Raw genomic sequence first — 26,994 nt, 5'->3', positions numbered from 1 at the left:
CTCCCGTCTCTAGTCTCGGTCGGGCCCACTTAGTTGCCGCCTCCATAGTTCCAGATATCGATCAACCCGTTTTCCGTCTTCCCCCTTTCCTACCTAGGCTAACAGTGCGATCACCTATTGTGTTTGGTCACACTTTACCATTATCCAACTAATATAGAAATTGAATATACGCAATTATATCGAGGGGGTCGTATCAGCATAGTGAGACGTAGTAAAGTAATTAATTAAGAGTTACAGTGATATATCAAATTTAGATAACTAGACGATTAAAGGACTACATTTAATTAACATATTCATTGATAATTAGAGGATTAAATCAATCCACTCCAGCTTGCCTTCGGGTATCTCCAGGGAGGACGCCCAGACCAGGCAATCGTATCGCCGTCGGGTCTCTAGAGCCTAAAATGATTTAGGTGCTAACGCGGCTTGTAATCCAAATCAGGGGTGCAATTTAGGGGCAGCGGATAAGGTCCAATTTTTTGGTCTTATGCACTACCCCATTATTGAAAAATGTTATAAGGAAAGTCAGCGTGGTAGTTAGTTAACTATTTAGCCAAGGTCTTACACACAGCCCCTAAGCAGGAGTCTTAATGTGTTTCGATCACCACTTATTTAACACACCACTTAATAAGAAATATTTCGCATCGGCTCTGACGCATTTCTCTTCGTTCTAGATCGCAATCTTCCCCAACCCACTACCACTAGTGATAGAGGAAGACATACAGTTTAAGAAGAATGATGACTCGAGTCACACGATAACAGCGACTCCACCTAGCCACGACTCCATTCACCCTTCTACTAGCTTTTCAGAGAAGGCGCTGTCTAAGAATGACCCGGCCTACGATGACCTGGTGGATCACAAGCTAGCTGACAACGAACTGGTCACCACGGACCCCGAGCAAGCTCACCACCAGCACCCATAGAGATCGACGGTGGTTATGGATGGATCTATATGGTGTACATCTTTCTGATCAATGCCCATACTTAGGAAATCAATAGTGTAAGGTATCGTGACCTTTAGATAAGGCTTGATTTCCTAATCTTCGTCGCAACTAGTCCTATGGTGTCTTTTTGGCCCATTATCTGGGCACAGATACATTTCCGGGGGCATCAGACCTCGACTTTGCGTTTGTCGGAGGTCTTTCCCTCAGCATGGCCCAATTCATCGCGCCGGTCGCAACAATCACGACTCGAGTATGGGGGACAAGGGCTACCTTGATGATCGGAATTACATTGCAGACCGCGGCATTATTAGGAGCCTCGTGGGCGAGCCAGATTTAGTAGTTGTTTCTCAGTCAGGCTCTATATTTCGGATTTGGGATGGGAATGCAATTTAGTGCTACTATTGGTATCATCCCTCAATGGTTCACCCGCCGACGTTCCCTTGCAAATGGTATTGCAACGGCGGGATCGGGGATCGGAGGCCTCATCTATTCGTTAGTTACAAGTGCCATGATTCAGAGATGGGGTATTAGCTGGGCTTTCCGGGTCCTGGCTATTGTCTCCGCTGCTGCGTGCGGCTTCTCTGCTGTCATTGTGAGGGATCGGAACAAGGCCATTGGAGCTATTCAAATCGCCTTCCATACCGAGCTTTTAAAAAGACCAGAGTTTCTACTCACTTTGGCCTAGGGTTGCTTTAGTGTGTTGGGTTATATGGCCCTTCTTTTCTCAATTCCCGACTACGCAACCACCGTAGGCCTGACCGCATCCCAAGGCTCGATTCTTAGTGCTATATTCAATCTTGGAGGAGGCCTTAGTCGACCTATTATAGGGTACGTCAGCGATAGTTTTGGACGGCTAAACACCGCCCTCGCTTATACCTTCCTAGCTGGCCTCTTTTCTCTTATCATCTGGATCTTTGCAAAAAGCTTTAGAGTCCTCATCTTCTATACTCTGATTTGCGGCCCTATTGCTATAACCTTCACGACTACCGTTGCTTCGGTAGGCGCGGAGGTTATAGGATTACAACTCTTACAATCTGCCTTATCGATCTTCTGGCTTTCGGTGGTCATCCCGAGCACATTTGCTGAACCGATCGCCCTTTGGCTAAGAACCGACAACGCAACCAATTTTCTGCATACCCAGATATTTATCGGCTTTATGTTTATAGCAGCATGCATTTGCCTCTAGCTTGTGCGAGCGTGGAAGATATTAGAGTTGGAAAAGGCTGATACTGACGGCGATCCTCTCAAACGGGAAGCCCAGATCAGGGACAATGATGCCGTGTCTGATGAACCCGTGGCCAGGACGGCGAGCAGTGTTCCTAGTGTGATAAGCAAGGCGAAGGCTGTGAAGGGATTATTTACGATGGCGAGGGTATAAAATGCAATCGACTAATAGTTCGACCAGTCCTAGTCTGACGACGATGACGCCTTCCGGAAGGTTGATTATTTTCAAAATAGTCACCCCCAAGGTCTCTGGCGATACTATTTTAACCTACTAGAGTGCTCCACCCCAAGTGTTCTACTCACAGAACTCCCCCAAACAGAAGGACATAGGCGGTGGCTTTATAAGGTGGAAGTTCACGGACATGGACGTAAGAATATGGGAGCGAAATGAAGAGAATAGAATGGAAGAAAAGGATATATAGGCGGTTTATTGTTGAAGCTATTCTCAAAGATTGCGTATAGTTAGTTATAGACCACGCGCTTAGTCATGACTCATTAAAATGGTGCAATCTCTCGCCGTCTGGTGTGCTGGTTCTAGATGGGCCGTAAACGATACTTGTTGTATGATAATAGATTGGATCAAATGAATGTGGATGGTACTCCTACAGTAGTTTTCGAAATCAGTTATACCTCCACACTCTTGCTCTTCTCTCCCGGAAAATATATCCGCCATGCGCTAATCTGCTTTAGGCCCACCACTTTGTAACTTTGGCAGAATGGTAATTGTACTGGCCAATTGAACAGCCCTGCTGTGAGTTTTTTACTTGGATCCCTACACAGTGAGCACTCAGTGAGCAGATCACGCAGATTATGTAATGGTCCGTGATCAAGTCAGGGTCAGGGACGTGCTCAGTTTTACTCTGAGATCAAAAAGCGGCAAGAGGTGAGCACTAAAACGGAAAGGGAAAGGTCTCGAGTGCCAGCCATTATCCGGTACATAGTTAACAAGTACAAAGTACTGCAGCCATGAACCCACATGGGAATTATATTTTAAAAGAACATGTTCTATAAAAATCTCAGTAATACTGCAAAGATATTTATAAAGGAGCACAAAGAAGATAGTCACCCTCTAGCTTTGAACATAATGAAGAAACAGAAATACACAGCAACGCAACCTAGTATTCCACGATCCTACGCCGATGTGTTGGGGAATTGGATTTTTCGGTACTGTACTTCGAAGATTGTTTCGAGTGCATCGGGGGCATGGCCGCAGCTGTCCGCAGAAAATGCACCAGCACGCGAAGTACTCAGCTATAGTCTGGTGTGTAGCCACATGGTCCCGACTCCCGACCACTAGTTCAATGTTAGACTAAGGCAGTCAGATCAAAATTCATGAGTTAACTCACCTCCGAGTTTTAATTGATAAGAAAGATGCGCGTCTGGTCGTGTCATGCCATACACAGTGCAGTTTTTTTTTTCCAGCTTCTTTTCGTAGCCTATGAAGAACGCCTTGGAACGAGTTAGATTTCCATATTGTACTCCCAAGGGCACTCACCCATGTATCCGAGACACTGCGCAAGGACATATCCGGCCAGATATCTTCTTTTTGGCCTCCATGACCAGGACGATTGGCACAGTTTCTTCCTATAACAGATTGGGCAGTCCGGCTTGTCACATCTGTAATGATTTTTGTTCCGTTTGACCTTCAGGTCCAGAGAATCCCGGTCTGTATGCTGATGGCCCGGTTAGAGATTGGGTTGCCAGGCGTTAGAATGTCATGTACCGGAGAATATCGAGGGTGAAGCGAATATTCGGAACACTCGAAGTGGCTCAAGTTGGGAAACTATGTTCGTGTAGCCCACGAAGTACCCTATAGGTCTATTAAGCATAATGTGATCTACCAGCTACTATGGAAATACTCCGTATTACGAACTAATATGGAATGCAATTTCTTTTCACATAGTCCAATCCTACCACGGCTCAGTCTCTTGGTCCTTGTATATTTTATGCAAAAACACCCTTACAGCTGCAGACGGGAGATTTTGAATTAAATTCCAAGGCAGTAGCTTAGTATTAGCCTTGGGGTTTGAAAATGGGCTATAGGGGAACTATTGGAGGAAAATAGGCATCCAAGCCCATATGTTCTTCCTATTCGACAAGGTGGAGCTTGTGTATAATTGCCAGAATTGCGTCAACCTATGGGTTGAAAATGCATTCATATACTAGTAGCATATAGCTGCTTTACTATGTCCCATGATTCCCTTTGCCCAGATTGCCCAGCCTGCCAGACTATAATTAAATAAGCCGTGCAGATCAGCAAATGACATAGTGCATTGCCAAGAAGTAACCCTCCAGGTCTAACGCCAATACGGGCATACCTCTTTGTCATAGAAACCTCAATTCTTCCCCTTTTCGACTCCGTGCTAGTTATGTTGTCTCCTATTATGCTCCGGAGTGAGAGAGCCAAGGAAACTTGGGGGGAATATCCCCCGCTTGTCCACGGGTGGATGCTTATGACTAAGGAATCGTCATTTTCCTATTTCATATACCAACTCGCCCCCCTCGAACATACTTCCGATAGCTTGGCTTTGCTTATAACATAAGACTTTTTTTTTACACCTTTGTCAACACATTCACCATGCGACAACCAGCAGAGCCAATTCCCTCGCCCTTTCAGTCTTCCATTGCGAAGCCAGGGCAGGGCAAAGTAGTCCTCTCTCTCCTCCCACCAAATAATCCCACCCTTACAACCCTCACCTACAAATACCCATTGAAGCTCGTCCCACGCACCGGCGGCTTCGTCCCATCCCCAGATTCCTCCGCCCACTCAGACACCCGTCCCTCCAATCCCGTCCACCTCTACCTCCTCACCTATGGCGGCGGGCTCCTGCCAGGTGATCACATCGAAGTATCCATCACGTTGGAACCCAGGACACGAATGGTGGTCACGACACCACAAGGCAGCACCAAGATCTTCAAAACAACCCCAAACAACGCCGGCACAGCCCCAAATGTAATCAAAGGCCACCGCGATCAAATGCCCGCCAATGACCACATCTCCGACATGAGCCAGCAAACCCTCGACGTCAACATCGGCCGCCAAGCAGCCCTCTGTTACCTCCCAGACCCCTCCGTCCCCTTCAAACACAGTCGCTACGCCCAACTCCAAACCTTCACCGTAGACGCCACCGCAAAAGGCAACGACCGCAGCAGCGTCTGCGTCCTGGACTGGGTAACACAAGGCCGCACCTCGCGCGGCGAGGATTGGAATTTCCAGTTCTGGCGCGGCCGCAACGAAGTCTGGGCCGAAGATGATAAAGGAAACCGCCGACTCCTCCTCCGCGACTCGGTAATCCTCGACGATGAATCCGGTGACCTGGACGCAACTTCCATATCCAATGAAGTCGAAGTCGAAGAAGGTATCAAAGGCGAAGTCGAAAACACAACACACGACACAAACACCGCCCTCGCGAAGCCAGCCGACATGCCGCCGCAAGCGCCGGCCGGCCTGACTCCGCTGAATATCATCGCGGAGCGCACGCGACCGCACGGCGTCGTCGGAACGCTTATTCTCTCCGGACCGGTGTTCGAGGCGCTCGGATCGTTCATGCTGAATCAGTTCCAGTCGCAGCCTCGTATCGGCAGTCGCAATTGGTCGGATCATGCGCCGTCGTCGGTGCCTGAACCTTCGATTAGCAATAAGGGTGATGTTACGTGGACGGCGGCGCGTGTGCGCGCTGGCTTTGTGCTTGTCAAGTTCGGTGCTAAGGATTTTGAGACTGCGAAGCATTGGCTTGGTGGACTGATTCGGGAAGAGGGTAGTGTTATCCGTGAGTTTGGTGAAGAGGCGCTCTGCTGTCTATGAGATATGATGTCTACGAGTAGTTATGTCTGATGTGTTTTGGCGGTGTTGGGAGAGGCTCTCGGCTGGTCGAGGGCTTATTTTTATAATCTCGGTTAATTTGAGGTTGTTTTCGGACTGTGTCCTTTGGTTTATGCATTTGATTTTGATCTGATTTTACTGGGAGAATTGTGGCGTCAATTCTGGATATCGGGTATCAAGGGCGTTGGGAAACAGATCCCAGATTGAGGAATAACACTACCGCTGCGCTGGATGCGACAGAGACCCAAACTATGATTGTAGTGAATTTGAATTGAATTTTGTCAATCCGCACCATTATCTCTTTCGTTTATCAAAGTAGTGTCAGTATATTGAAAGCTGCATGGACATTTTGATATTGGATGAATAGCACCCTTGAGATATAAAGCAAGTCTATCGAACAAGATAAAGCAATAAAGCCAAAGAAGGCTAGGTATCGTAAATCAAAGAGCGTCCCAACGCCAGGCCATGATCTCATATGTCAAAGCAAAGAGCAAAGAGAAATATTTTGAACCCAATGCATAGTCATCATAGCCACCAATCGAAAATTCCAGATTTCCAATATCCCTTAGCAGCAGAACCCAAATCATCAACATTCAGAATATCCACACCCTCTTGCGCCAGCACACGCCAGACATGATTCCGCAGACCGCGAGGCCAGCTCGGCAGCGACCAGTAGCGCACTTTCAAGCCGTGCTGGTGCGCGACGCGCACCTGGTTGCGGATATGGTGGATCTGGCTCTTCGTGAAGTGGAAGGGCCAGGGATTGCCGATTGCCTTTTTGAAAGAGACAGAAGCATAGAAGCTGTTTGAGGTGTCGAAGGTGGATGCAGTGATGACATCCGGCATGCCAGATTGGCCTTGGCCCGAACCTGTGCGCCGGACCTTTTGTGGTTGGTCCGCGTCGACGAGTTTGTCGAGCGGAGCGTCAAAGAAGATATCGCGGTAAGTGGTATTTGCAGTGACGAGGTTGAAGGGTGTATCTCCCGTTCCGACGACGGTGACGGGACCCTGGATAACCTTGTCGCCGTTGAAGTGGGTTAGGTAGCCACGGTCACGGAGCGGAGCGAGGTGCTCCATGACGGCATGCCAGGTTTCCGGGCCTGTGGTTTTGAAGTCGATTAGGAGAATTAGGGTCTGGGCTGGGTCTGTGTCAAAGACACCGTGCACAGGGCTGTCAACTACCGGGTGCAATTTGGTGATTGGGTTTTGGCGCTCAAGGATGGTTACGAGCGGGTCAATGTACATGGTTTGCAAGGTTAAGCGCTCTGTCAGGGACGATCTGGTGTGCCCGACATAGAGCTTATCATCAAAATGCCAGACATCGGCTTCGACGCCTATACATCCTGCTTGCAGTGCGGCGTATAGTGGCACGGGGCGCCAGTAGTCGTTATGAGAGTGGCAGCCAACGGGAATGATATCGCGCGAGATATCGGTGGGATATCGCGTGCTATTTGCGGTGCTTGCGCTGTCGGCGCTAAGCCAATTATGAACCGAGCGATCGTATTCATCTGGGAAAAACGCAATGACGATACCACAGATGATAGTGATGAGTTGGATGATGCCTCTGTTATCGATAAGTAAGTGGATCCCGATTAGGTAGACATATTCTTGTCATAGTTGACAACTCACAGCATAATGAATATTCCAATAATTACAAGTCGTAGACCATGTAAGCACCGGAAGCGACAAGATCGCTTGCGCTTGGAGTCATCTGACAGGGGAAACCTCGAAGGCCAAGCCAAGCGTTTCCTAACTTGACGCCATGAGCGGGCCAGATACCCCACTCGCTCAACATAAACAGACTCAACAGAGTGTACATGCTTTGGATCTTCTAGATCTAGCGAGCTTGTGCATGAGTCGGAGTGAAGACTGGACATTGGACTCTGAGAAAGAAGAGTATTCATCTTGAGTGATCTAGGAAAAAAAAAGGCGAAGCTATAAGAAGTTATATACTAACTCGGTGTCCGAAGCTTAACAAGGCAGCCATGATATTCAGGCGATGATTGGATCCGTGGTACTCTAGTAGGACTTTCCCAGGGTTCGGTTACATCTAAACTATACTATACACGTGCTAGAGCTGTGGATGTTGACAGGGGTAAGAAAAAAATATTTCCGCGATCGCTATATACAAGTACAAATTCAGGCCCAAAACACCAATGGGTTCACATGAACACACTTTTTTTTTATAGAAATTTACTCTTGAAGAGACTTGACATAGGTAACAGCCCGTGCCTTGACTTCCTCAACCATCTTCTCATCGCCATTGTCAGCAGCTAGACCCTCTTCGAAGGAAAGCCACTTCTTAAACAGGAAGCGGGCCTGTTTAGGCTTCAGCTTTTTACTAGCATCCACGCTAACCGGACCCTTCTTGCCGCTCTGTAGGCCAAGGACACGCTCAAAGAGACGGCGCACTTGCTCGGCATCACCGACCTTGATCTCCAGATCCAACAGAACATTCCACAAGTCAATACGCTTGGGGAACGAGGAGAGGAGACCCTCGAAGACGGTACGACCACGCTCGACATCTCCATTGGCAGAGCGGAATTCGAGTTGGGCAAACTTGGAAGTCGTCTCGACGTGGGTGTGGGCCGGGAGGGACTGGAGGGCGCGCGGGAGCAGGGCTCGAGCGCGGTCGGGGGAGGCCATGGTGTCGAAGAGGAAGCTGGCGTAGTTGTAGAAGAATTTGGGGGACTGGGAGCAAACCTTCTTCTTGAGGGCGGCGTAGAAGAGATCACTTGCTTTCTGTGAAATTGTTAGCATCCGTAGAGAGTAAGATTCGAAATAGGATTACACATACCTGGTTCTTGCCGGATTGGATGTAGATACTGATCATCCGCTCGTAGATCTCCTGGGGTTCGTTGTACTGGCAGGCGCGTGTAAAGACCTCCTCGAGACTGTCGTCGTCGCCGTAGGTGTTCTCCATGTTCAGCAGCGCAACCCAGATGTTCAACTTCTCGGCATCCTGGCCCATGGTGATAGTGCGCAAAGCACGCTCAGCAGTGGCGCGAGCCTTCTCGACCTCACCCAGCTCCAGCTGGAAGGCCATGTACTGCAGCCACAGTAGTGAAGAGTCAGGCTCACCGAGAAGGAGTCGCTCGAAGTCGGCAACGGACTGAGGGCCATTGGCGTCCAAATCGCCGGTCCGGTCGACCTGGATCTCGGCCTTGCGGTTCTTCTTCTTCTTCTTTTTGGAGCCCTCATCTTCGCTGTCGGAGACCGCGGCGGCTTCAGTCTGGGCGGTACCGCTCCAGTCGAAACCGCTCGCACCTAGACCTCCGGCCTTGCTGGGCTTCTGCACAGGGACGTCTTCATCGTCCTCCTCTTCTTCCTCTTCTTCCTCCTCCTCGCTGTCCTCCTCCACATCAACACCTCCCATGGACTCATCATCATCCTCGTCTTCGCTATCCTCGCCGAGTTGGACTCCGGCAAGACCATCAATGCTCATGCTGTCCTCATCCTCACTATCGTCTTCCTCTTCATCCTGGAAGTGGGAAGCCTTGAGTGAGAACGAGATCTTCTTCGACTCAAGGTCAATCTTGATGATCTTGGCCTTAACAGCATCGCCTTCGTCGTACAGTTTGCGAGCATCCTCGACGCGCTTCTCGGCCATCTCGCTTCGGTGGCAAAGACCGCTAATGTTTGAAGACCCGTCAATAACGATGAAAGCACCGAACTCCTCGACCTTGCGGACCTTTCCGGTGACAATCTGGCCAACCTTAAGATCCTTAAGGGTAATAGGAGCCTTGAAGTTGGGGTCCAGAACAGACTCCTTCAAGCTCAGCTGGAGCTTGCCTTGCTCGGCGTCAACGAATGTGACCTTGCCCTTGACGAGCTGGTCAGGCTGGAAGGCGTCCTTCCATTCCTTGAGGTACGAATCTGAAAGATCAGACACGCGAACGTAAGCAGTAATATCGTGGCTGACTGCCACGAAGAGACCGGAATCGGTGACTCGTCGGACGAAGCCGCGGATGATATCGTTGGGCTTGACATCCTTGAGCGAAGAGATCTCACGGTCCTGCACGGGGAGAGCAGAGCTCATGACCTTGGAGGGACGCAGCGACAAGGCAATCTTCTTGTTGGACTTGTCAACGGCAATAACGCATGCTCGGAGAACCTCGTTCTTGTGGTGTACGGTAGGGTTGGCCTTGGAGTAGTCATCTGCAAGGTCGATCAGGTTGACCGCGCCGACAAGTGACTCACCAAGCTGCATCACGAGTTGGCGCTCGGTGACCTTGGTAACGCGACCGGGCAAGATCATGCCAACGGAGATATCTCCGAAGGTGAGCTTGTCGTATCCTTGCTTGGCAGATAGGTTGAGGTGGCCCTTCTCGGCGTTGACAGCGGTGACCTGGACCTTCAAAGCAGAGCCGATGGGGAAGTTCTTCTCGATATCGGTCAACAAGGACAGGTCGTCCGATGCATCCATGAAGCGCAGTCTGCCGCGAACGTTGGGAGACAGGTTGACCCAGAGGCAGTCATCAGCGACATTGTTGACGAAGCCTACCCAAGAGGAGCCGACTTGAACCTGCTCCATGTTAAGAGGGGCAGGGTTGGCGGCCTTGAGGTAGCTTGGCTTGATAGAGAGCTCGTAGACAGGGTACTTTCCAGTGCGGTGGCTGATGGGGAGGAACTTGTGGTTACGGGCATCGTGAACACCAAGGATTCTGGCGGAGAGAGTCTGCTTGGCCTTGAAGAATCGCAAGGGCTGCTTGCGATCCTTGATCTCTTTCCAGTCGTCGAATACCTCGGACACATCAATGCGACCCTGAATGTTATCCGCGAGCTGGACATTGACCTGGGTTGCCTTGATAGAGACGACCTTGCACTCGACGATTCTGCCGAAGGTAAAGTCGGACATGCTCTTGATGTTCTCATCGACAGGGTTGACAATTGTCTCGTCAGTCTGCTTGGCCGCCTTCTTGGGAGCGGCCTGGCTAGCCTGGACGGGCTTCATGCTGAGAATGAAGCGCTTGAATTCCTGATCCACAGACTGCACATTGACAACAATCGTTTGCGCCTTTGACAACCCGTAGTGAGGCTGCTCGAGGTTGGCATCTTCGATAAGACGCTTGGGGAGCAAGCCAGTGAGGCCGCCGAGGAACTCGACGAAGACACCGTCAGGTGTGATGTTGCGGATGAATCCCGTGACAAGGGAGCCCTCTTGAACATCCTCGAACTGGCCGGGGATGTTCTTCTGCTTGGCAGCCTTCTTCAAGCTGGCCCTGCTGGAAACCTTGATAAGACGGTGAGCGCGCTGGATGTTGAGGACCAAAAGATCGTTCAGCTTCTGACCGACGCGGAGCTTGGACAGCATCGAGCTTTGCTTAGATGGGGGGCCGTCGATAAGCTGCTGAGCGTCGAGACGAGCGACAAGGCCAGACTCGTCAAGCTTGAGAAGCACATCATCATTGGACTTCTCGAAGACGATTCCAGAAACAAGGTGGCCGGGGTGAAGGTTTTCAAAGGCCTCACGATACTTCTCGGTAAATGTCGAGGGGTCCTTGCAGGAAACAGCAAGTCTTCCAAGGGATGCATCCACGCTCAAAGCATGAACATTGACGACCTGGCCGAGTCTGAAGTGCTGGGCGGGATCCTGGATGTAGGCTTCACTCATCTCAGAGACAGGAAGGAAACCACGGACCTCACCGTAGAACTGCACAACGGCGCCATGGCTCTGGAGGCTGACAATGGTACCAGGAGACTGAGCCGAGGGAGTGATGTCTTTGTAGTCCTTCCAGATAGCAGACTCGCTGTTGAGCAAGCTCTTCTTCAAGGTCAAACGAATTTGGCGTTTTTCGAGGTTCACAGAGAGAATTCTCAGCGAAAGCTTTTGACCCTCACGGAACTTCTTCTCTGGGAACTGGAGCATGGTATCCGCAAAGTGCATGGAGGGAACAAGACCGGTGATTCCGTCGGCCAGGTTGACAATCAATCCAGTCATACCTTCGGCACCGATCATGAGCTTCTCAACCTTTCCTTTCACAATAGCACCCACATTCACATCTTCGACGCGAAGGAAGGGCTGCTCGATAACGCTCTTCTCGAATGAGAGAATGTAGAGGTTATCAATCGAGTTATACCCAATGACTCTTGCCTCGTGAACAGCATCCAGCTGGAAAGCTCCGGAACTTTCATCAATTGTTTCGACCTTACCATCAGAGAGTCTCGACATGTGAACGAAGCCCATATGTTTTGTCTCTCCGATCCGAGCATACACACCCAGACCGTGATCGACCTTCACGACCTTGACCTCAGGAATGATGGCGGAGATAGCAGGCGCATCGTCAGAAGAACCGGGACCGCGAGCATCACAAGAGAGCTTGAGCACATGATCGAGCATAGAAAAGCTGACCTTGGGCGGATCAGCAGCCGGGAAAGTTGAAATAATACGGCCCTTGATCTTTGCGCCAATCTTGAATTTCTTCTCCAGGTCAATCTTACCGTTGATGCTAGACTGGACCAGATCAACGGTTGCGTCGAGCATTCCCATAATTTTTCCGATCATTCCGTTAGATTCAACTTCTGTGAGAAGAATTTCTGCGGCGGTACCGGGGAGGAAAGTGTTGATAGTAGGGGCAGAGCTGAGGTAGTTGGACTTCTTGATGGAGGCGGACGTTTGGAAGTTGGAGGAGAGCTTGATGACATTGCCACCGGGGTTCTGACCAGTGACCATGCAAAGGAAAACAGAGCCTTCCTTGATGCTAGAATAATCCACCTTGGGGTCGGTCTCCTTGGAGGACATGAAACCCTTCAGTTCTGAGCCTTCGATGCCAAGGTCCATGACCACACCATTATCTTCCACACTGACAACGGACGCTTGGACAGCTGAGTTCACAACAAGGTCGGACTTCGAGAAGCCAGTGTTTGTTTGTCTAGGGTCGACCGAAAGCTCAATTCGCTTCTTGCTCTTTGCCTTGGGATCATCGGGGTTGCTGCCGGTAGACACGACGTATGCCCGCAGATATTGACCCAAATAGAAATGATCCTTCAGGTCAAAAGACTCGTCATCGGAGCTGTCCTCGGCATCGTCATCTTCGCCTTCGTCGTTCAACATCTTCTCAAGTCTGTCTTCGAGGCCCTTCGAAACGGATGTGAGGGGGACGTAGCCGGTAAGGTTATTGGGCAGCGCGAGGGCGATGTCGTGGGCGTTGATACTTGAGACCTGACCCAGAATCATGGCTCCGGGTACAATGCGCTGCAATTGTTAGAGTGATTCGATATGAAAAGTTTTCTAGCACGTACCTTGAAGCTGAGACCCTCAATGCGAACGTTTTCCTTGTCACCAGTTTCCTTGTCCGCGGACTTCTTGCCCTTAGACTTCTTCTTGCGCGATTTCTTGGTAGTCGTAGTGGTTTCTTCGTCCTCCATTTCGACATCATTGTCGCTTTCGTCGGCAAATTCTTTGGAAGGCGTCTGCTTGGAGGGTTTCTGGTTTCCAGATGCTTTCTGCTCGAACAAGACATCTTTGTTGGCCTGAATCTGAATTTGCTTGCGTTCCAATGGTGTCAGAACACTTGCGCCACCACGAGGGAACGAGGGTTCGTCGTCGCGCAGAACAGAAAGTTCTGAAGCCTTCCCAGCGGTGGATGTGGCATCGTTTGACTTATTATGGTCTTTCTTGACCTCTTCCGCTCCAACTTTAGCACGTTTTTGGGGCTGGCGGGAAGTGTTTTCTTCGGGGGCATTCCCCTTGCGCTTGATTGGCGCCATTCTTAAATTGGCAAAACCGAATCTTGCAGTTGCAGATTGCGGTCTAATTCCTCAAGAGAAAAGATAAAAAAAATTCCGCGGATGCGGCAGAACCTTATGGGCGGTGTACAGACATGGGGTCATGAGTCAGCAAGTTGGTGCCTGAATCCCAAGGACAAATCCATGCCCTAAAATCCTGGCGAGATCTATATCTACATTGATAGTCAAAATGGCAACATCGACTTTTCTTATCTAACTAATATCTAGAAATAAATGAAGTGGGCAAGGTAATATATCCATATCCTATCAAGAATGTGCTTACGACAACAGGGCTGCTTACGTCGCATTAGGCTGATACAGTGATCCTTTTCCATCATACTTCTTTTAATACGTTTCTTTGTCGGATAAATTGTAGCGACCATGGCAGCAATAAAAATTCTAGTGAACATGGAGAAGCTACTGCTAGAATTGTACTCCGTACTCCGTACTGTCCTCCGCATCGTCTTAGACTTTGTTTAGTACTGCTGGCTGGCTGGACTGAACCACTCGTGACTCTATCGGTGACTTTATCGGGGTACAAGGCCTTTGGGCAGAGTAAGATGACTTAGGATATGTCGACCTTTCTTTATAAATTTGAATATTCCTTTATGTGTAAAATTAGACCTTAGTTGTGACAACTCCTGGCAAAACAAGAGCTGGAGCTGAGGAGCTGACGACCGTGCATATCGATCGCTTCTTTTCTGCAAAATATCACTTGTCACATGGTACTAGTGTGAGCATTGCAGGTCTCTGCATTTATGACTCACGAATTATACATGGAAATGTTGCGTCTACCTAGGTACAACCCTGGAATACATTGGCCTATAACTATTTTCAACTACATCTACTGATAATAACTGCAATAGAATGGGCAAGATTGGGTTCCTGCTCCTACAGGGAGAGAATTAATAGATCTATTGCAAAGATCTGACGACTATATCTAGTTAATCTACTGACGATCATATCCCTATTTTGCCCTTTACAAGGTAGCCTGGAAGAAACAGGAACATGTGTTCGTACCAATATCAATTGGATTACTCCGTACATGGCCTACCATGCATCCCCTTGCCTTAGCCACCCCACTTCTTACTACTTTTAAGGGCAATGGCGTCTACAGATATAAAGCAATTTGAGGAAATTAGGCCTGTTTTAATATTTTCATTGTTCATAACTCGAACGTTTCCTCTTGCTTTGCCAGCTTCCTCCATTCTCATTGGTAATTCTCCGAGACAGGAGGTAATTTTATATTAAAGTATCGCATTTGTCTTCTCAAAACACAATGCATTATGGTGGACAAAACCCTCTGGGATATCGATGGCGCTCCTCGAATTTCTTCATCGTCTCTTGCGTTACAATAGCTTTGTTCTCGGGTTTGCTCAGCCCTTGCCATATAGTATCCCGCACATGTTAACATTTAATAGAAAACTTCTTATACAGTTTCATCATACCCATTCTGCAGCTCATGCTCGAGGATCGCCTTCAGCTCGATCCAACAAAAACACAAACAACTACATCGGCTTTACTTTCAACCCACGCCTTGGTGTGCTTTGCATCAGGGCCATTTATCGGTAATTTTGCCGACAGGATTCCCTCGCGAAAGGGACCATTACTGGTCTCATTGGGAGGAGAGATTTTGGGAACGATTATCATTGCAGCTGCCCCCTCACGTATGAAATCGTGTTTCTTAATATTGCTACATTGAGCACGACTAACCTATATGCACCCCCAACAGTACCGGTGCTATTCTTCGGGCGTGTTATTCAGGGCATCTTTGGCAATGCAGTATGGATTATTGGCTATGCAACAATTGCCGATACCGTGGGATCTGAGAATAGGTCTCAAACTATATCCACAATATCTGCGTTCTTCATCTCCGGGCTGTTGGTTGGCCCTATGGTTTCGGGGACACTGATTAATCTGATTGGATACTGGCCAACATGGCTGACTGCAATCGCCATTTTGGTCATTGATATGATCATGCGGCTGATCATGATCGAAAGTCCTACGAAAGGAGTCGAAGATGTGGAGGACTTAGTGCCGGAAATTATCTCAGCGGATGAGACTTGTGCTCTTATTCCTCCATCTGCAAATGACGACTGTGAGCAAGGAACCCATACAAAACAGGTCGAAACACTACTCCCACGTTCCTCTGAATCCTCAGCTCGAAATTTCTACAGGGTCGTTCTCAGTCACCCCCGGGCTCTCGCTGCCATGGCCTGCCATGCTACCAATGGTCTTACATTAGTTGCCATTGACACTACTTTGCCACTGTATGTTACACGAACCTTTGGCTGGGACACTCCCCGGGTAAGCTTAATGTTTTTGTTACTTCAGCTACCAACTCTCTTCCTTTCTCCACTCACCGGGTGGATGAAAGATCGATTTGGCACGAAGATACCGTCTGGTGTCGGGCTACTAGCTACAGCGTTGTTACTTTGGCTCCTGGGTACGCCAGGACCGGATGGTTTCTCATTTATTGGCTCTGGCGAAAGAGGCCAAACTGTCTACATGGCCGCGATGCTTGGGTTGGGGTTTGCTAGGACACTGTTCACAGGCTGCGGAATTATGGAGATGACCAGTAAGTTGGAATTGAACATGATGTCCCTTTATTAGCATCGAAAAGACATTGTTTTGAATGCCCACGACTTACCTGATCCGTCTCTTAGGTGCGATAATAGAGTTGCAGGAAACACAACCTGCTATATTCGGCCCTAATGGCGGATTCTCTCGGGCTTATTCCCTAACCAATATGAGTTGGACATTCAGCATGTTCATCGGGCCAATCCTTACAGGTTCTCTCACACAAACAGTGGGATATTACTATATGAACGTGTCTCTCGGTAAGTCCACTCCTATTCACAAGTATCGCGGCATTGTTGGGTTCCTGACGACTGGGTTCTACTTCCACAGCATTCATCTGTTCTGGATGTAGTGTTTTAGCTCTGTTATACTTTCAAAAGAAGTAGGTCTGGTTCAAGCTCCAGTGAAAAGAATAAAAATATAGTGAATAAAATATGTACTTATCTTTCGCTGAGCACTTGAAGACATCCAAGTTGAGAGCTAGACATGTAGTCCCAAGCCGATGTTATAAAAAGCTATCAGGCCCAACTGATGCAGACCTTTCCAATTGAGATATTCCCTCAGGCAGAGTCCACCGAATGTCAGTAAGTTCTTGGGTCAAATGACCCGCCACCCACTTCAGAGTTCTCGCAAAGGGACTGTTCCCAGCGTTCAACCCAATTTCTGTTAAAATCTTTCCGTAGGCCCAAATATCATTCAATCGACGAGTTTGGAATGGAAGATCCAAGGGTGATATTCCATCCCGTATCTCTGGGGCACGCCACTGGTGTGTTACTTCGCCGATACCGCTAATATCAACGAGGGCCGCATTGCCATTATTGTCGAGAACGATATTCGAGGGCTTCAGATCCATATGGTTTTCTTTGCGCAGTGAATAATGCTTAGAGCATTTCCAATTTGGACAGCCCATCGTTCCCAGCTGAATTCACCCACACGCTGTTCATTTAGAACACGCAAGGAACCACCGCTATAGAATTCTCATAGAATACCGTTGACAACCATTTGTTCGACATTTGGGGAGGTCGCGTATGGGTTAGTGAACACCGAAATCCCAGCTGGCTGCACAATCCCTGTCACGCCTTTGAAATGTTCAAGATTCTCTAGTTCTTGTTGGATAACATCTGAATCATGTGGTAAGTGGGCGATTGACCACCCTTAGGATATAGGGAGTTGCGTCACCCCTGTGCGGAACCCTCCATCGGTGATTTCGTCCTCTTCTATCAATTCTGTGATATTGATAGCGCGGAAAGACGGAAATTGGAGACATGGCGGATAAGTCACTCTCAATGGGTCCGAATATAGAACCGCAGGTTTTCAAGCTTTGAAAATCGATTGTTATCTTCTAGTTCGTGATGCAGATTTATAGGATTGGTTGTTTTCGGGTGTTCGCTCAAGATCACCTCAGTCACAGTGTCATCTAGGGAAGAGCCAAGGGATCAAAATCGATCAATTTGACAAAAGTCTTGGAATTCTTTTCGTCGTTCGCGTTTTGTTTTGATTTGCTCTGGCCCGGCATGGGGAAAAGAAGAAATTGTGCCATTCTAATATTGAAAGTCACTTTGATCCACCACTTTTGGTCTTTAAAATGGATCAAAATCTGCGAGCGACTGTCGGGCTTTCCGTTGGCTAGGAAGTTTTGCTCTTCATATTATTACTTTAACCCTAGTTCAGCGGTAAAAGGAGAGATAGCTGTAGTTGGTATTTTGGAGGAAATGTTGAGGGGAATGCACTGCGCCATTGTTGATGAATATCCGAAATTGGCCAGTGTTGACATCAAGATCTTCCTGAATGCTTAGTGATTTCACGCGTTTTGAGACGAGAACTAGGAAAATAGTTAGCCTAGGGATTAATCCAAGCTAACACTTGGTTAGAGAGAAATTAGATTGAAGGTATGAAATGTGGAGGTGAAATGCCTTAGATGCCTTGACACGATCGCGTCACGTCGCGACACGAAAAAAAGATCCAACTTCCCCGATTCATCCCCCCTTTAGCTTTCCAGCCACCAATGCATTCATAGCCTTTTTTTTTTTTTTTTCCTTTCTTTTTTTTATATTTTAAACATACAATGGACACCTTCAATCTACCGGAGGTACCCCGGTCAGAACCTGTTCTTCCTCCTCCAGAGCCACCCTCATCCCCACCGTCTATTGCTTCCGATGGTCGCAGGCCTAGAAAGCCACCAACTGTAACGCCCCGGTCATTCCGTCGATTCTTTACCCCGCGTTCTTTATTACCAACTGGGGATACTTCTATCACACCATCAACCAGTCGTCAGGCCTTACGGGCACTAACATCGCCCGCGGTGAATCGTCTGGGGCCGGCCTTTTCGAGAACATCCAAGGCTGGCAGCACCAGAAGTCCTCACGATGGCTTGCCGGAAGACTTCATTCGTACCCCGAGCAGGAAAAGAAAGAACTCATTCTCCTCAGTTGTCTCTCCGCAGTCCTCGCCTCTGAAGAGAGTCCGTGTCCGATCTCCGACGCAGGATGTGGAACAAGATATCAAAATTCCTAATATCGACATCCATCTTGATGCATTAGCACCACCGAGTTCGCCCAAGCGAAACCCCCGGTGGCCCCTGTGCGCCGCTCCAAGGCATTACAATCATCTGGTGCTTTGTTTATGCGAACTGTAACGGGGGCTCAGGCAAATAAAATAACATTGCGATCCAACTCTGGCGTTGGTTAGTATTCACCCCGTGGCTTTCTTGTACACCTCTAACCCTCTCTAGGCTGGCAAGATCTTACTTCCAACTTCTATTCGCAACCGAGTGACCATCACATCTGCCATAGCTACGCATCGGAGGGTCCATTGGCCCTCCCATTCTGTAATGCTTCATGTAACAGTAAGTCATGTTTCACTTGGCTGCTCCCTATACATGCTGACAAATGGACAGCAAATTCTCTTGTTGCGGTGGGCGACGAAGAGGGTGGAATTCGACTCTTGGATTCATCGATTGACGAAGATGCTGGGTTCACTAACGCATATCTTGGGTTCCGTCCGCACATGAACTCGATCATGGACCTCGAGTTCTCATCGGACGACATGCTACTAGCCACCGCATCTGGCGACCAAACGTCTCTTATTATTGACATGACAACACAACGACCCATCCACTGCTTATCGAATCACTCCTCCTCCGTTAAGCGTGTCCAATTCCAACCGGCGTCCAACAATAAGGTTCTTGCTACGTGCAGTCGGGATGGAAATGTCAATATTTGGGATCTCCGCTGCAAAGGGTTTGAACGGCCTGCGCTTCAAGTTCAATGCTCCCTGGAATCCGAATCCGAAAACGCCGCGACCACTGCACCTCCAAAGATGCTATACCCACACGTTCTGAATACTATTGAAGGTGCTCATGCATATACAACCTCTCATAAACCGGCTGTGGACAAAAATGATGCGCCACCATTTGGCCGAACCGACATCACTGTTACTTCCCTCGCTTTTCTCTCGCCTGGCCGCGAAAATCTTTTTGTTACGGCTTCTGAGGCTAGCGCAAGTGTCAGACTTTGGGACTTGCGAACAGCACATAACAATCGTCGTGGCCGACCCGTCATCCCTCTATCTACGACACAAGAGCCAGAAAGCCATTTGAAGTATCGACGCTTTGGCCTGACTTCCATGGCGTTCGGAGGAGATGGTTCACGCTTGTACACACTTTGCCGAGACAACACCGTTTACACGTACTCGACATCACACTTAATTCTCGGGCATGCTCCTGAACTTTCACTCAACAACAACCGTCCACGAAGGACTGGAGGCTCCGACAAGGACGGTCTTGGGCCTCTCTATGGTTTCCGCCACCCTCGTCTTCAAATTTCCTCATTCTATGTGAAACTGGCTGTACGCAAAGCAACCCAGGATCATCCGGAGATGCTAGCTACTGGGAGCAGCGACCACTGCCCCATTCTTTTCCCTACCGATGAACGATACCTCAATTCTCCCGTGAAAGCACCAGCCGAATCTCTGCCTAGCAGGACTTCCCTTTTCACTGCCCGTCCAGGACTTCGTCGCACCAACTCTGGAATTGGCTTGACCGGCCGTCTCGAAGATACTATCCCAATCCACCAATCAGGCACCCCTCTCATCGAAGGCCATCAGAAAGAGGTCACTGGCCTGTCCTGGACGCCATCTGGTGACCTCATTACTGTGAGCGACGACTACTCCGCTCGATGCTGGCGTGAGGGACCCGAGGCTCGCGAGCTCCGAAACGGTGGTGAAACTGAGGGTAAACGCTGGATGTGTGGCTGGGCTGATATGAAAGACTCAATTGACGACGAAGATGAATGATTCCCCGGCGACTCTTTTGCTTTTTACCGTTTTGCATTTTCCGAGGTGTTTGGATGTTTCCTTTTTTTTTTTTTTTGCCTGTGGGCATTTTACTGGTGTTTGGGAGGGCATATTAATTAGCGTAGCATACCCTTTATTTCGGGCTTATTTGTATTATCTGACTGAAACAAACATGTCACTCATTCATTGAGAGTCCAATCACTGCAAAACATCTTCCTCGAGTCTCAATAAACTAAACATTTCCAAAGGCAATGTGAAGTAGAAATGTCCGCGGATGTACGTTGAGGTCGCCCCCGGGCCATATACAGCGATAAGATAAGGCCAACCTCGATGAAAAAAAGTTCCACCGACAACTCCAAACCTCCAATCTTCCACTACAAAACCACCCAAAATGCCTCACAAACACAAGAGACGCGGCGAAGCCGATACAGAGTGAGTGTTAGAAGTCTACAAAATCTATTCAAAGCCCAAACTAACGATTCCCCTCGCGCCAGGCACTTCAATCTCCCACCGACAGAGATCGCAAAAGCACTTCCAGTCCGCGATGCAGTCAAGCCCAAGCTAGGCAAGAACGGCAAAAAGCTCGTCAACAAGAAAGATCAAAACCAGAGCGCCAACAAAGCACCCACCCACCGCCTCAAGAATGTCACCGAAGACGACACCCCGAAAGCGTTCCGCCGCCTAATGCTATACCAGCAGACAGGTCGACGGGCCCCCTCAGGACTAGAGACTGGCGAACGGAAGCGCAAGCGCAATGCCACAGAAGATGCAGCAGCGTCATCAAAGAAGACCGCGCAGGCAGCGGAGACGCAAAAAGCCAAAGCCGCCAAGGAGAAGGCCGAAATGCCCAAGATCATGCCTGGCGAGCGTCTGGCTGAGTTCGTGGCCCGCGTTGACCGCGAAATGCCATTGTCGCAGATGACCAAGACTGTCAAGACTGGTGACGCCAAGAACAAGGAGCAGCACAAGCGGACGAAGCATGAGAAGCATCTGCTGCGATTGCAGAAGGGGTGGCGTGCGGATGACGCTAAGATCCGAGAGAAAGAGCAGGAGGAGCGGGAAGAGCGGGAAGATGAGATGGAGGTTGAGTTGCGGCAGTGGAAGGAGTGGGAGATTGAGGCTGCTGGAGGAAAGAAGAAGGCTGCGAAGAAAAACAAGAAGAAGGGGTCGAATGCTAATGGGGATGATGATAGCGAGGATGATGATCCTGATCCTTGGGCGAAGCTGAAGAAGCGTGACGAGGAGCGGAAGAAGAATCCATTTGAGGTTGCGAAGGCGCCGCCTCAATTGGTTAAACCTCGGGAGATCTTTAAGGTGCGCGGTGGAGCTAAGGTTGATGTTGCCAATATCCCTGCTGCGGTTGGAAGTTTGAGACGCCGTGAGGAGTTGGCTGGTGAGCGGAGGAATATTGTTGAGGAATACCGGAAGTTGATGGCTGCCAAACGGCAGTGAGGAACGGGTTGTTTAGGGCTACGAATTTCATGTATCTACTTGGAAGAGAAATTGATTCATATGCAGTTGCAGCATAAATGAGAATTTACTACTGCTAATCATCTATGTCACATCATATTACTGCCTTTTTTTGGGATTGGGGTAGTCAAAATGAGCTCAGGCTTAGTGGCCATGGCCATCATCCTGCGGCTGCTCGGGGTCCAGCTTGATGATCGTGTCAATGCGCATGATGGATATGCAAGCCTCGACAGCACTCTTGAGCTGCTTGACCTTGCTCATGCTGGGCTCCAGCACACCGGCCTTCAGACTGTCGTGAACCCGTCCCTTCGTCAGATCCAAACCGTAGTTGCGGTAAGTCTTCTTCTTAGCGATGGCCTTCTCCTCCTCGTTAGCATCACCGTCCTGCACACGCTGTGACAGGGCGTGGCGGACACGGAGCTGAGCAACGAGCTCAGATGAATCCTTTGCTGCGTTGACTGCCAGCGTCTGGGGAATCACAAGGAGAGACTGTGCGAACTCGCCAATGGCCAGTTGCTCGCGGGATCCCTTTAATGTAAATGTTAGAGACTGACATAGAGAAGAAAGGAACAGCGAACAATACTACTTACCACTGTGACAGCGAATTCCTCGAGGTAGATGTGAAGTGCGGTTTCCACGGCTCCACCGCCGGGAACAATGCTTCCACTCTCCAAAGTGCGCTTGATGGCACAGAGAGAGTCGTGCACAGAGCGCTCCATCTCGTCCAAGCTGTACTCGTTGGCACCACGGAGAATAATGGAAGCCGCAGTGTGAATCTTGGTACCCTTGATCAGGATGCACTCGTCGTCCGAGATACGCTCTTGCGAAACGGACTCTGCGTGTCCAAGGTTCGATGCCTCGAACTTCTCATCACCGTTGAGGTCGGAAAGGGTGCTGATCATGGTAGCACCGGTGGCCCTAGCAATACGGCGCAGGTCCTCCTTCTTGCAGCGACGGACTGCCATGGCTCCCTTCTCAATGAAGAGCTTGAGAACCATATCGTCAATGCCCTTAGTCGTGAGGACGACATTGGCACCAGACTTCAGGATCATATCAACACGCTCCATAACAATGCCAGACTCGCGCTGACGGATCTTCTCCAATTGATCGGGATCCTCCACTGTAATCTGAACACCAAGCTTCATCCGCTCCTTCTGCAGGTTCATGTCGAGAATGGCGATCTTAGCGTCGGCCACGTGGGTTGTCATAGCCTGGGAAGCAACAGTGCAGTTCAGCGCGTAACCATCCACAAGTACGGACTCGGTGCCACTCTTTCCGTGGGCCTTAAGCAGGTTCACGGCCTTGACTGGGTATTTGGTCTCGCCTCTCTGGTTCACAGACTTCACCTGCAGCATTGCGTCCACACACATGTTCGCAAAGAAATCGGAATCGGAACCGATGATCTTGCTGGACATGGAAGTCTTCGCAATGTTGACCAAGCTTTCCTTTCCGATATTATCCACCTTAGTCGTAACATTTTCATTCATATACTTGACGGCCTCGCGCAGGGCAATTCGGTATCCGTTGATGATTGTGGTAGGGTGTATACGGTTCTTCATCAACTCGTTGCCTCTCCGGAGAAGCTCAGCGGCGATCAGAACAACCGAGGTAGTACCATCTCCGACCTAGTGAAATCGATATTATCAGCGTGCGTGTCTCAGATGTGGGTGTGTTGTGGAGGCCCGTACCTCCTTGTCCTGTTGTTGGGCCAGATCAACGAGGATCTTGCCCGCAGGGTGCTCAATATCAAGAAGAGATAGAATAGTAGCGCCATCGTTCGTCACGGTCACATCCTGCCAGATGTTAGAAGCTGCAGCCAAACTCTACGGGGGTTATCTTTCCATACCCCTATGTCGTCCACCATCATCTTGTCCAAACCGGACGGACCGAAGGAGGTTCTGATGACATTGGCGATCGCCTGTGTTGCCAGAACTGCAAGGAATCAGCTATCAACCCCTAACAACAACAAAATCATCAATAATTCAACATACCATTCTGCTCTCGGACATCAGCACCGGTGATTTTCTGCCCACCCAAGACTGTGCGAGACTGGTCAGTTTATTGCAACGAAAAGCGACGATCAATCAGATAAAACCCACAGAGTGTGTCCGCATTCCGCGGTGCCTCAAAAATGCCTGCCATATTTAAAACAGACGATGTAATATGAGCTATTGGAGTGCGATGGCAGAGCTGTCTGGCTTCGGGGGGGTTGCTGTGGGCACTAAAAGTTCTGCCGAGGCGGTGTGCTGGTAATTTTCGATATCGCATCCCACTTTACGGAGAGGAGTCATACCCCGATTTCGCTTGCTTGCAATCCTACTTTCGATTCGGGTTTCCTCATTGTCTAGTCAGACAATTGCTTCTTCACCATGACTAGCCAGAACCCCAGCGACACCCCCGCCTTCGAGGGCGCTGCCCCCCAGACCTTGCCTGACCGCACTCAAAACCCCCCGCCGAGGAGAAGGAGTCAAAGAATGCCGCCAAGAAGGCCGCGAAGCTCGCGAAAATGAAGGCCGACAAGGCTGATAAGAAGGCCTCCAACAAGGGAGAGAAGGGTATCGGCAAACCAGAGGCCAAGAAGGCTTCCAAGAAGAAGGTTGATGGTGCCGCTTTGATCGGTATTGATGTTTTGAAGGAGGAGGACTTCTCCGGCTGGTACCAGCAGGTTCTCACCAAGGGTGACTTGCTGGACTACTATGATGTCTCCGGTTGCTTCATTCTCAAGCCTGCGTTGTTCTTCATCTGGGAGGAGATCCAAGAGTACTTCAACAAGGCCATTAAGGGAATGGGTGTCAAGAACTGCTCTTTCCCCCTGTTTGTGTCCGAGGATGTCCTGCAGCGCGAGAAGGACCACATTGAGGGCTTTGCCGCTGAAGTCGCCTGGGTCACGCATGCGTATGCCGTCCCTTAGCCCTATAATACCTTTTATACTTCAATTGAACTACACTGACACTGACACTTGTTTTCAGTGGCTCAACCCCCTCGAGAAGAAGATTGCCATTCGCCCTACTTCGGAGACTGTGATGTACCCCTACTACGCCAAGTGGATTCGCAGTCACCGTGACCTCCCTCTTCGTCTCAACCAGTGGAACTCAGTCGGTGCGGCTCCCTTTCTTTCTCCATATCCTCGAAATGTTATTAACATTCACAGTGAGATGGGAATTCAAGCACCCTCAACCCCTACTCCGGTCACGAGAGTTCCTTTGGCAAGAGTATGTTTTCGACACCTTTTTCTGTTCAAAATGACATACTAACAATGTGCAGGGGTCACACCGCTCACCTGACTGAAGGTGCTGCCCGCGAGGAAGTCCTGAGCATCCTTGACTACTATGCCAAGATTTACAAGGAGCTTCTTGCCGTGCCTGTCGTTAAAGGTCAGAAGACCGAGAAGGAGAAGTTCGCCGGTGGTAGCTACACCACCACTGTCGAAGGCTACATCCCCGCGACTGGCCGTGGTATCCAGGGTGGTACATCCCACGGACTGGGCCAGAACTTCAGTAAGATGTTCGGCATTACCGTTGAGGATCCCACCGCCACGGTCGACGAGAAGAAGCCCCCTCTGCACGTCTGGCAGAACTCCTGGGGTCTGTCGACCCGTTCACTGGGTGTCATGGTTATGATCCACAGTGACAACAAGGGTCTGGTCCTGCCTCCTCGTGTGGCTGAGGTCCAGTGTATCATTGTCCCAGTCGGCCTCACCGCAAAGACTACTGAAGAGGATCGTGAGAAGCTCAATGCTGAGGTCGACGGTCTCGTCGCCGTCCTCGTTGCCGCCGGTGTCCGTGCCGACAGCGACAAGAGCAGCTACTCCCCCGGCTGGAAGTTCAACCAGTACGAGCTCCGTGGTGTCCCTCTGCGCATTGAGTTCGGCCCCGGCGAGTCTGCCGGTCACTTTGTTACCACCGCCCGCCGTGATATCCCCGGCAAGGATGGCAAGGGCAGCATCCCGATCCCCGAGCTGGCCACTGCCGTTCCTGCGCTTCTTGAGACCATCCAGTCTGACCTGTACAACCGCGCTGACGCGCAGTTCAAGGCTCACCGCATCCAGATCACCAACTGGGATGACTTTGTTCCCGCTCTTAACAGCAAGAACATTTGCGTTATTCCCCACTGCTTGACCGAGGAGTGCGAGGACCAGATCAAGGATATGAGTGCCCGCAAGGCCGAGGAAGACTCCGGCGAGGCTGAGGATGCCAAGGCTCCCAGCATGGGCGCTAAGTCTCTGTGCATTCCTTTCGAGCAGCCCGAAGGTATTGAGCAAGGTGTCACCCCCTGCTGCAACCCCAAGTGCCAGCGTCTTGCTGAGAAGTGGTGCATGTTTGGCCGTAAGTTTCTAATTCCCTGGGTTTTTCCTCTGTGATTCATGACAAAACACTAACTATATCAAAATAGGCTCTTACTAAGCTACTACGTTGCATCCATATCAGGTCTTTCATCTGTTGCCGTCAAAACTACCATCAGTCCGAACCAACAGTGGTCGCTACCACCGAGTACTGAAGGCATTGTATTTTGCGACACTCTCCATTGCATAGTGAAACAAAGTTGAAGCATCAAGCTACATGACATTATCTTCTGTGGGTTCCAAGGCGTCCCTTCGATATGTTGATTTGTCATTATGGAGTTTAAGGAGAAATGGCAGGTAGTGGCAATGATATTATGAAAATGAGACATGTCATTTTTGCTTTTCTAAGATTCCGTTTTCGTTTTGTGTATTCGCGTGGCTTTTTTATACCCGCTATCCCGTAAACTAGTACCGAGCTATTAATAAATAGCTCATGAATAGCACAAGATATCAGTCCCGGAGGATCCGAGATCCCGAGACCCCGAGACCCCGAGGGCAAAACGCTAAGCCTCTGTATTCAACGAGAAACAGAAAGCTGATACGAAAAAGAAGCACATAGTGGAAATATGATGGTAAGAATTGATCAAATT

General features: G+C 49.5%; 8 protein-coding genes across 8 annotated transcripts; 6 read left to right on the top strand and 2 right to left on the bottom strand.

Moving 5' to 3' along the window:
• Nucleotides 1-974: 974 nt before the first annotated feature.
• Nucleotides 975-1,629, top strand: N7517_011334 (major facilitator superfamily domain-containing protein; the record flags this gene model as incomplete). The annotated part of the gene is given in 3 exon segments (XM_056729057.1): nucleotides 975-998; nucleotides 1,057-1,280; nucleotides 1,296-1,629. The coding sequence occupies 3 exon segments, from the start codon at nucleotides 975-977 to the stop codon at nucleotides 1,627-1,629; spliced, it is 582 nt and encodes a 193-aa protein (XP_056574872.1).
• A 3,117-nt stretch (nucleotides 1,630-4,746) lies between these two features.
• On the top strand, nucleotides 4,747-5,973 carry N7517_011333 (urease accessory protein UreD; the record flags this gene model as incomplete). Its single annotated transcript, XM_056729056.1, has 1 exon — nucleotides 4,747-5,973. The coding sequence occupies one exon, from the start codon at nucleotides 4,747-4,749 to the stop codon at nucleotides 5,971-5,973; it is 1,227 nt and encodes a 408-aa protein (XP_056574871.1).
• A 543-nt stretch (nucleotides 5,974-6,516) lies between these two features.
• On the bottom strand, nucleotides 6,517-13,701 carry N7517_011332 (putative rRNA biogenesis protein RRP5; the record flags this gene model as incomplete). Its single annotated transcript, XM_056729055.1, has 5 exons — nucleotides 6,517-7,555; nucleotides 7,621-7,740; nucleotides 8,189-8,733; nucleotides 8,789-13,186; nucleotides 13,234-13,701. 5 exons carry the CDS (start codon nucleotides 13,699-13,701, stop codon nucleotides 6,517-6,519), a joined length of 6,570 nt encoding a protein of 2,189 aa, XP_056574870.1.
• A 1,297-nt stretch (nucleotides 13,702-14,998) lies between these two features.
• Nucleotides 14,999-16,651, top strand: N7517_011331 (MFS transporter; the record flags this gene model as incomplete). Its single annotated transcript, XM_056729054.1, has 4 exons — nucleotides 14,999-15,089; nucleotides 15,141-15,386; nucleotides 15,452-16,297; nucleotides 16,386-16,651. 4 exons carry the CDS (start codon nucleotides 14,999-15,001, stop codon nucleotides 16,649-16,651), a joined length of 1,449 nt encoding a protein of 482 aa, XP_056574869.1.
• Nucleotides 16,652-18,364: 1,713 nt separating this feature from the next.
• Nucleotides 18,365-20,592, top strand: N7517_011330 (WD40 repeat domain-containing protein; the record flags this gene model as incomplete). The annotated part of the gene is given in 4 exon segments (XM_056729053.1): nucleotides 18,365-18,848; nucleotides 18,860-18,982; nucleotides 19,031-19,144; nucleotides 19,196-20,592. 4 exon segments carry the CDS (start codon nucleotides 18,365-18,367, stop codon nucleotides 20,590-20,592), a joined length of 2,118 nt encoding a protein of 705 aa, XP_056574868.1.
• A 391-nt stretch (nucleotides 20,593-20,983) lies between these two features.
• On the top strand, nucleotides 20,984-22,044 carry N7517_011329 (uncharacterized protein; the record flags this gene model as incomplete). The annotated part of the gene is made up of 2 exons (XM_056729052.1): nucleotides 20,984-21,024; nucleotides 21,087-22,044. 2 exons carry the CDS (start codon nucleotides 20,984-20,986, stop codon nucleotides 22,042-22,044), a joined length of 999 nt encoding a protein of 332 aa, XP_056574867.1.
• A 162-nt stretch (nucleotides 22,045-22,206) lies between these two features.
• On the bottom strand, nucleotides 22,207-24,330 carry N7517_011328 (chaperonin-containing T-complex alpha subunit TCP1; the record flags this gene model as incomplete). The annotated part of the gene is made up of 6 exons (XM_056729051.1): nucleotides 22,207-22,590; nucleotides 22,653-23,687; nucleotides 23,751-23,855; nucleotides 23,909-23,994; nucleotides 24,054-24,101; nucleotides 24,162-24,330. The coding sequence occupies 6 exons, from the start codon at nucleotides 24,328-24,330 to the stop codon at nucleotides 22,207-22,209; spliced, it is 1,827 nt and encodes a 608-aa protein (XP_056574866.1).
• A 238-nt stretch (nucleotides 24,331-24,568) lies between these two features.
• On the top strand, nucleotides 24,569-26,465 carry N7517_011327 (proline--tRNA ligase; the record flags this gene model as incomplete). Its single annotated transcript, XM_056729050.1, has 5 exons — nucleotides 24,569-24,964; nucleotides 25,032-25,161; nucleotides 25,214-25,274; nucleotides 25,327-26,387; nucleotides 26,455-26,465. 5 exons carry the CDS (start codon nucleotides 24,569-24,571, stop codon nucleotides 26,463-26,465), a joined length of 1,659 nt encoding a protein of 552 aa, XP_056574865.1.
• Between the last annotated feature and the right edge of the window lie 529 nt (nucleotides 26,466-26,994).

Source organism: Penicillium concentricum, assembly GCF_028827145.1.
Source record: "Penicillium concentricum strain IBT 3081 chromosome Unknown utg000006l_segment0_segment0, whole genome shotgun sequence".
NCBI lineage: Eukaryota > Fungi > Ascomycota > Eurotiomycetes > Eurotiales > Aspergillaceae > Penicillium > Penicillium concentricum.
Note: the sequence above shows the minus strand (reverse complement) of the source record. Positions and strands in the feature narration are given on the sequence as shown.